This window comes from Oryx dammah, unplaced genomic scaffold, assembly GCF_014754425.2.
Source record: "Oryx dammah isolate SB20612 unplaced genomic scaffold, SCBI_Odam_1.1 HiC_scaffold_23, whole genome shotgun sequence".
Taxonomy (NCBI): Eukaryota; Metazoa; Chordata; class Mammalia; order Artiodactyla; family Bovidae; genus Oryx; species Oryx dammah.
Window position 1 is genome coordinate 71501768 of NW_024070207.1, and position 9106 is coordinate 71510873.

The 9106-nt window shown below is 52.6% G+C and overlaps 1 protein-coding gene across 2 annotated transcripts; it reads left to right on the forward strand.

The window, feature by feature from the left end:
* Nucleotides 1-178: 178 nt before the first annotated feature.
* Nucleotides 179-4666, forward strand: RTL5 (retrotransposon Gag like 5). 2 transcript variants are annotated; one of them, XM_040265701.1, is made up of 2 exons: nucleotides 179-3652; nucleotides 4097-4666. In XM_040265701.1, the coding sequence occupies exon 1, from the start codon at nucleotides 318-320 to the stop codon at nucleotides 2040-2042; it is 1725 nt and encodes a 574-aa protein (XP_040121635.1). In that variant the 5' UTR covers nucleotides 179-317; the 3' UTR covers nucleotides 2043-3652; nucleotides 4097-4666. The 2 variants fall into 2 exon arrangements, with proteins under 2 accessions (XP_040121635.1, XP_040121634.1); XM_040265700.1 differs by having other exon boundaries at nucleotides 179-1890.
* Nucleotides 4667-9106: the final 4440 nt, after the last annotated feature.

Consider the following 9106-nt stretch of genomic DNA (forward strand, 5'->3'; position numbering starts at 1 on the left):
CCGCAAGATTTTTCCTCGACAGATCGTGCCGCAGTCAGTTCCCTATCTCGCCGCCAGCCTCCGCCCGCCCGACTGCCGCCTCGCTGCCTCGCCGCCCGCCTCCTCCGCCTGGCGCCTCCCGGCTCCCGCCGCCGCCCGCCCTTTGCGATCCCCGGGACGAGGTAACGCGCCCCGGGCGGAGCCGCCAGGCCCTCCGAGCTCGCTCCAGTGGGTGTGGCTCGGCCCCCCGCGCGCCCCGCCGCGGCCCCCGGCTCCTCTCACGGCCCTATCTCCCCATCCCACCCCTGCCCGCAGCCCCAGGGCTCCGGCTAGTCCTAATGTCCGAGGCGGCAGGGAATCTCAATAGCCTCCGCATGGCGAACGTGGCCCTGCGAGAAGAATTAAATGCCCTTCGCGGGGAGAATGCCAATCTGGGCCTTCAGCTCGGCAGAGCCCTGGCCGAGGTCAATTCCTTGCGGGGCAATGTCTCAAGCTACATGCGCTGGCCGGTCCCCGGGGTGCCCGCCCTTTCTGAGGAGAACTTTGAGTTCCCGCTCAGTGAGATCGACGCCGCTCCCGAGGGAGAACTGCCCTTCCTGTGCTGGCCTCCCCCGCGCACCGAGCCCGAGTATGCCCCGGACGAGCTGTTGATTAGCGTGATCCAGGATTGTGGTACTTCCGGCGCACCCACCGACCCACCCCCGATGCCCAGTCCGCCCCCGCCGGCGCTGCCCCCATCTCCGGCCAAGGAGCTGCCCCCGCAGCCTCTTCTGCCGCCGCTGGAGCGGCCTGAGATAGAGCCCTTCTCGGGCGACCCAGTCTACCTGGCTGAATTCTTGATGCAGCTAGAGACTTTCATAGCCGACCATGAGGATCATTTCCCCGGGGGCGCTGAGCGGGTGGCCTTTCTGATCTCCTTTTTCGCTGGTGAAGCCAAGGACTGGGCCGTCTCAGTCACCCAGGAAGGAAGCCCCCTGCATGCCAACTTTCCGCGCTTCCTAGATGAAATCCGTAAGCAATTCTGTGGCCCCATTCCCCCAAGCGTGGCAAAAAAAGCCATCCGCAAGCTCAAGCAGGGAGACTGTACCCTGGGTAGCTATGCAGATGCTTTTCAGTTCCTGGCTCAGTTCTTGTCTTGGGATGACTGCCGCCTTCAAAACCAGTTCCTCAAAGGCTTATCAGAGTTCTTCCGCAAGGAGCTCTTATGGTCAACTGAAATGGCCGACCTGGACGAGCTGATTCTCGAGTGTGTGGAGATAGAAAGAAAAGTGCGTGTCCCCAAGCCAATGCCACTCCCTGGGGTTCGCAATATCTTCTTCCCTTTTGCAGCAGACCGTAATCTCGAAGGTGAAGAGGGAGAAGAGTGCCACAGTGGGGATCAAGATGAAGAGGCACGCAGGCGCAGGATTCTCAACAAGGACCAGCGGAGGCGCGTGAGAGCAATCCAGCAAGAGACCAGGGGGGAGGAGGAGGAGAAGAGGAGGAAGAGGGAGGAAGAGATGAGGAAGGAGCTGAAACAGAAAGGGGAGGAGGACGGGGAGGAGGAGGAGGAAGAAGAGGAGGTGGAAGAAGAGGAGGAGAAAGAAGAGGAGGAAGAGGAGGGGATGAGGAAGAAGAGGAAGAAGGAGGAGGAAGATCAGAGTAAAGATAAGAAAGAAGCGGAGGATGAGGGTGGCCGCCAGGAACCAGAGCAAGAGCCTGAGCAAGAGCCCGAGCAGGAGCAGGAGACAGAGGATGAGACCCAAGACGATGACCTGGATGAGCTGATGGAGATGGAGCCCACTTATGCCAACGCTTCATCCCAGACTTCTGGCTACTATCATGAAAACTTCCTAGATGTGTCGCCTCCCATCATACAGCCCAGCAGACGGAGGAACCAGAATCGACTCCCACTTCTGGAGGGCCTTCCAGGTACCAATTCACCATTCTACAGTTCGCCGCCGCTAATTCGCCGCGCAGGTCGCCTGGGGCAACGCCAAACTCGACGCCGTCCCCCAGTGCTATTTCGCCTCACTCCGAGGCAGGGGGGCCACCGGGCTGCACGGGGCCGTATTCGCGTGTGAGAGCTGGAGTGAGCTGCCCCCTCCCCCACAACACACCCTTCCACTGTGTTCCCTGCCCCTGCTTTTGCTGCCACACCGGCCTCATTCACTGACCAGTACTTAAGGGAGTTCCAGACCTGCAGAACCCGAAGACCTGGAGGACTCCAGACCATCCCATGACCTTGACTGGGGAGTGACACTCGGGAAAGGAGGGCGCAGTGATAGCTCTCCTCTCGGTGTGCACTCTACTCATACCTGCCAGGATCTAGAGAGCAGGTTTATGGGCCTGTTCCCATAAATGAACTGGTCACCCTCTTGTATTTCCCCTCTAGTTCCAAGCCCTCACCTCTCCTGTGTTAATTCACACTGTATTCTATGGTTTCATCCTCTGGCTGGCTAACCTGGACTTCACACAATGGCTCACTGCTCTGCCCCGGACAGGCTCCACTGAACTTCTAAAGCCACTGAAGCCACTTACTAGGTATAATTGGTGGACAGCAGGATGCTATCAAGAAACGTACCTGGAAGCCTACACTTGCTTCAGGTCACCCCTCCAGCAGGAGGGCCCTGAAGAGGCCCCTCCAATTAGCCCAGTGAGAGAATGCAAAGCCACATGTCCAGTGGATCACCCAGCTGAGACCTGTCTTCAACTGACTGACCAAGCTGGTTCCACCTTCCCACAGACCATGGGCTTAGGGCCTGAGAGCTTGCCAGATCTGGGACCCTTTCCTCTTACTTCACTGCTCTCCTGGGCATCTCTAGTGGACACAGCCCAATATTCCATGCCCTACTCCTTTCCTTGACATTGCCTAAAGGGTAGGCAGTTAGGCCGGGGAGGAGGAGGAGAAAGCAGCAGCAACAACTCAATTTGACCTTGTAAGGAGTGACTCTTTCCTTAGGGATGGTGGTCTCCTCCCCTGGCCAGGCCTTGGACTGCAGTCTCCAGCCCGCAGGTCTTGGCAGAAGATTTGCCATTCTTGGGGTTCCAGAGGTGGGTTAATTGGCCTTTCCTCCCCAGAATGCCAGAGAGAGAGAGAGGTCCAAAGCCTGCTCTTCAACTCCAATGTGAAGGACTCCTTAGTTCTGAGAGGAGAGAGGAAGGTTCTCTCTACAGAGACTGCCTCCTGCAGCTTTGCAACCGGGATGACCTCATGTCTCTCACATGAGGGGCAAGCCATAGCCTGATGCTGGGCATTGAGCAGATGGTGAGGTTTCAGAGGTTGACTGCCTCCTAGTAACTCCTGGGGCTTCTGGGTCCTAACCTAGGGGCCTTCACAGAGACCTGCTGCTGGCCTTGGGTCCAGAAGACACGGTTCTGAAGTGAAAAGTACGTACTATGTTACTCTGGCCACAGAATGGCAGCCAGATCCACGGTGGCCTGAACTGCCCTCCACACCGGCCTTCCTGCACAGGGCCTGGTAGCTGGGCAAGTGCAGCCAAAGTGTCTGTGGCCAGAGGGGAGAAAACATAGTAAATTAAACCTCTGTTCCTCACTGGAGTCTGACAGATAACCTCAGCCCAGCCTTAGGAGTTTGAGCTCAGAGGCAAGAAAAAGGAGCAGGAGGAAGAGGAGTCACAGAAACCCAGTCCTCCGACTGGTTTCCGGTGAGGTCTCTATTCATCAGTGGGAGGTAAGAAGCACTTCTGTTGCTCACACATTTCTCAGCGTGGGGATTGGTGGAGCCAGGTTCCTATAACCTGTTGCTATATTTTAAAAAGGGTACTCCCTTCTCCAAATAGAAAAGTAATACATAATCATTATAGAAAATTTGGCAAATAGAGAAAATGATGGGGATCCAAAAGCCACATTCAGAATCCCACCACACAGATGAGCCACACTCTTAATGCTTTGCTGCCTTTCTTTCTAATGTGTTCTTGCCATGTCTTTTCAAAGCTGAGATTTGTGAGCTCTTGATCAAGAGGATTTAAAATGGCTGCCACCTATGTAATCACACAGACTGAATAACATTTGAGCTTTCTCCTAATGTGTTGGACATGTCAATTGCCTGGTTTTCCCCATCCCCACCAGTTCAGAAGTAAATAAGCTTGTAAAGAAAATTTTGTCTGTTTTTCAGCTATTTTCTCAGGAGAGAGTTCCAGAAGGAGGCCTGCCATTCTTCAAAGCTGTGGACTCTTGTTTGCTGATGGTCAACATTCTGGCCCTGCTGCCCATGTCCCTGTCAGAGAAGTCCAAAGGACAGGTGCCTTTCACCCACGCTTCCAGGGACCCCTCATCACAGGCCCTGCCTGTTCCCATGGTGCTTTTCATCCTGAGCCCATGTAGCCTCGGCCAGGAAAAGAACAGTTGAGCAGTGAGCTGGTTTGTGGCCCTCTGGTGGCAAGGAGCTTGGGCTCCCCTTTGACCCTCTTCCCCTCCTTTCCCAGATCTTGAATATTGTGATCTAACAGCCACAATAGCTGTAAGAGGAACTATGGGCTTTGGGCTATTTCTTGGGTTTAAAGAGGGGTGGGTGGGGGTGGGCGTATGCATGCAGGGGTATGAGGGCAGCCCAGGGATTCCCAGAGACCCGGGGAGAAATCGTTTGAAACCAATGTGTTATTGTTGTTTTACTGTGTTGTGAAGATGAGAAATTGTTCTGTATGCTAAAGCTTTCTCCTCAATAAAAAGATAAAGGGTGTGTAAAGACTCTGGGTTATTGAGCAAGCACAGAAGACCACCTAGGAGGCATTAGGTACTTCCTAGGCACTTCGCCTGGATCAACCCTAGCCTGAAGCCTTGAAGTCCTTCAAACTAAGGGCTCCAGCCTACTGAATCTGTGAATGGCAGAAGCTATCAGGAGGGAAGTGGAGGGACTAGGCATATTAAAAAACAGCATTAGTTCTCCACTAATATAAAGATATGAGCGTCCTAGCCTTACCATCCTGTAACAGTGCAGTCCCCCTGGCCTCCAAACACAACACACACATGCACACACGACTTTGGAGGGAGAGGGGAAGGAGGGAAGGCCCTTCCACTTCTTGGCACTAGATGGCGCTATGGGGCATCAGTGAGAAAGCTGGTGAAGATTTTCAAATACCCTCTCTCAGAGCAAGTCCACACCGACACTGTCCAGCAAGTAACCACTGCTCCTCACAGACTGTGGGCTCAGAAGAAACTGAATCCCATTCTTGGATTTGCTCAAGTTTCCCAGCCATGAGCTGAATTTCCCCCACCTGGGATAGTGGGTGAGAATGCTTATGGAGTCCCTACCAGTGGCTCTGCCAGGGACTTCACACCCGTTACCTCATTCATCTCACTCTCCTCTTACAGATGAGGAAACTGAGGCTTAGAAAGGAGAAAGCCTGGCCCAAGGTTTACAGCTGCTAAGTGGTGCTATCATAGCACTACAGCTGCCCATTCCTCAGCTCTAGGGATGCTTTACCCCTCTCCGCCTCCCTCTACTGGCCCTCCAACAGGGTCTGTCCTGCCCTGCCCACCACCGTACAGACATGCTGTGAGAAACAAAGCCCGGCATCAGATGTGCACTTGCGTTGCCTCTATGGGGAAGGAACAAAGGGAAAGAGGGAGAAAAGAGGGCGGAAACTAGTGTGTTTCTGACCATGTGCCAGGCGCTTTTACCACATTTCATTCCCACACTCAGTGAAGAAGGTAATGGTGTCTTCTTTTAGAACTGAGGGACCTGAATTTCAGAGATACTAGGCTGCATGGTGGACTTGGGTCATTGTGACTCCCAGATTTATACTCTCTCAATTCTGATACTCCAAGCCTTTTCCCAAGAAAGCCCGCTGACATGCTCAAGCCTTAACCTGACCAGATTCTGGGTCTTTGCCAAAGCAACCAGGTGCCCGATCTCTGGAAGTTCCAGAACCAGCCAGTTCTGTCCTTCAGCGAAGGGCCTGAAGAGCAAGGCAGGCCAGCGGCAGGGCTGATTTTATGGAGATGAGTATGCATGAGTGTGTGGCTGACAGCTGCCCCCTTTTAGGGAGGAACAAGGCTGTGGGGCCATGAGAAGCATCAGTGAGTACTGGAGCTCCCCTTTCTGCTTTAGGGGATCAGATTAAGTCTCCAGCACCCAATGGAGTTTCTCATGCCATTTCAGGGAGAGCTAGGTGATCCCAGATTGTATATGTGATGGCCTGTCAAAGGAGGTGGGGGCAAGTAAGAGCAGGCTCAGCCTTGCCAACCCTTGCAGTGGGGAGCCCTGTGAGTATAGGAAAAAGAGCCCTGTATTCCAGTCTGGTCACACCACTGACTGGATTTGGGACCCTGTGTGACTCCCAATCCTGCTTAGAAAATAGTTTCCTCATCCATATAGTCCCCTGGACCCAGCACACAGCTATCCAGCACAGGTATTAGCATTTCATGATCCACACAGTAGGATCACAACCCTAGTTTAGTACATAAACAAAGAATATATGGGCTGCTGGATGGAGACCTAGAGGTAGGCTGCCAAGGGCATTAGCAGATGGCATTAAGTTGGAGGACTAGAGGACCCCCTCCAAAATGGAATCAGGAGCCACCCCCTCCCAATCTAACTTGGAAGGATGTGCTGAAATGACCTTTACTAGGTGCACCTGTGAGATCTTGCAGTTAAGTTCACAAAACCATCTGCAGAAGCCTGAGTGGGGAAGATGTGGATGAGAAGAAAGTTGTGGAAAAAAAAAACTGAAAGTTGATGGGGGCCTGAGGTGATGGGAGCTCAGGATTAATCAGCAGAGTGCCATGGGTGCCAGAAATGCTAATACTTTTCAGGGCTGCTGCAACAGAGTGCATGCAGGGCTCAGGAGATGGCAGGCCGTACCTGGGATCCTGGCTGCCCAATGGAAGTGAGCAGGTTGTATCTCACAGAAGCCCATTTGCATGCCCAAAGCAAGGAAATAGAACAAAAGTCCAAAAGAGGCAGCTTAAGGTCACTTGCTCCGTCTGCAGAGTTCAACTGTGAGGTCTAGCAATTAGACATCCAGAACTTAGCCTCCACCCTCCACTCACACCCACACTGGTGGAATCAGAATCTCCAGGAATTTGTATTTCTAAAAAGCTCCCTAGGCAATTCTAATGACTAGCCCAGCCCAGTGCAGAAAAGAGCCTTGGAGACCAACCAGCTCAGGAGACATTTAGTGGCCAGTTTGGTTCTGAGCCTTCCCATAGAGCTCCCTGGGGCAGGAGCCAGCCTGGAAATCCTGCACTAGCATGTAGTATGGGATCAAGAAATATTTGTGCAGTGATCCCCCAGCATGTAGCATGGCCTGGTATGAGCTTACCCCTCCAGGACACTTGCTCAGATTGCACTTCCTGAGAGAGGTGTGCCATAAGATGGGCCTGGCCTTGAGAAACCAGGTCCACCAGAGCCTAGGCTGCCAGAACTGACTTCCCTGGGGCCTTGGCCCCTCCCAGGGGATGAAGAAAGGCATTAACAAGGCAAGAGATTATCTGTAAGTGGGAGTAGTGGCTCCACCTCCAGCTAGCACTTCCTGCTTCCTGCCTAGACTAGGGAAAGCTCCACAGATCACTTCTCCCCAGGGACTCCACAGACAGAAACACAAAGCCCAGGGTTCTTCGTTGCCCTGGTAACAGCAAGACCTACTTGGAAGAAAACAGTCTCTGAAAGGCTTAGGAGGGTGGATATTTCCTTTGACTGAGGGCAGGCTCTGACCTGCTCTTTGAGGCCCCCTCTCTCCTTCCTGCCTACCACGCAGAGGGGTAGAGCTGGGGCCCCTCATCTCAGCTACTCTCCTAGAAGGGCAGGGCCAGAAAGTAGGGCCCTGGCTATTTATTCTGTTCTTGGAAGTGTTAGCCTGTGAATTCATGGCGATTCTCTTTTGGCGTGAAGAAGACTTTCCAAACACAATGAAACTTGAGGAGGGCAAGCACCCCCAGCAACTGTGGTCCTGATCCCACCTCCTCCTCACCACTTAGTGCAGAGGCTGAGCCAGAGGGAATGTCAGAAGCTCCAGACTCCTCCCTTCCCAGTTTAGCCCCGCCTCATCTCTCTGCCGACTGCTGAAGTAGCCTCCCTATTGGGCTTGTTTGCTGTGGTTTAGTTGCTCAGTCATGTCCGACTCTTTTGCAACTCCATAGACAACAGCTCACCAGGCTCTTCTGTCCATGGGATTCTCCAGGCAAGAATAGTGGAGTGGGTTGCCATTTCCTTTTCCAGAGGATATTCCCGACCCTAGTCTCTTTTGTCTCCTGCATTGGCAGGCAGGTTCTTTATAGTAGCGCTACCTGTTGGTCTAACCAGCCTCTAGTCTCTACCCCTTCTAAGCAATCCACCTTCTGCAAGCTTGCTTGTGGGGTGGGTGGGCATGGTTCTTTGAACAGGCAAATCTGGTCCTGTTGCTGCTATATAAAAACCTTTCAACGGCTCTCCTTCCTCTATTGGAACATTTGTGGACCAGGTTCTGACCTTCCTCACTCAGTTCAGTTCAGTCACTCAGTTGTGTCCAACTCTTTGTGACCTCATGGACTGCAGCACGTCAGGCCTCCCTGTCCATCACCAACTCATGGAGTTTACTCAAACTCATGTCCATTGAGTCGGTGATGCCATCCAACCATCTCATCTTCTGTCATCCCCTTCTCCTCCCACCTTCAATCTTTCCCAGCATCAGGATCTTTTCCAATGAGTCAGGTGGCCAAAGTATTGGAGTTTCAGCTTCAGCATCAGTCCTTCCAATGAATATTCAGGACTGATTTCCTTTAGGATTGACTGGTTTGATCTTGTAGTCCAAGAGACTCTCAAGAGTCTTCTCCAACACCACAGTTCAAAAGCATCAGTTCTTCAGCACTTAGCCTTCTTTATCATCCAACTCTCACATCATACATGACTATTGGAAAAACCATAGCTTTGACTATACAGACCTTTGTAGGCAAAGTAATGAATGTCTCTGCTTTTTAATATGCTGTCTAGGTTGGTCATAACTTTTCTTCCAAGGAGCAAGCATCTTTTAATTTCATGGCTGCAGCCTTCCTCACTATCTGGTTATAAATAAACTGCCATCTCATCTGCCCATGCCAACCTTCTTCCCTCTTTCATTCAATCCAAACCCTAGACATCCTGAATTATTTTCTTCTTTCCTTACATACCAGACTCTTTTATGCCTCTGGCCCTTTGCATGGCCTATTC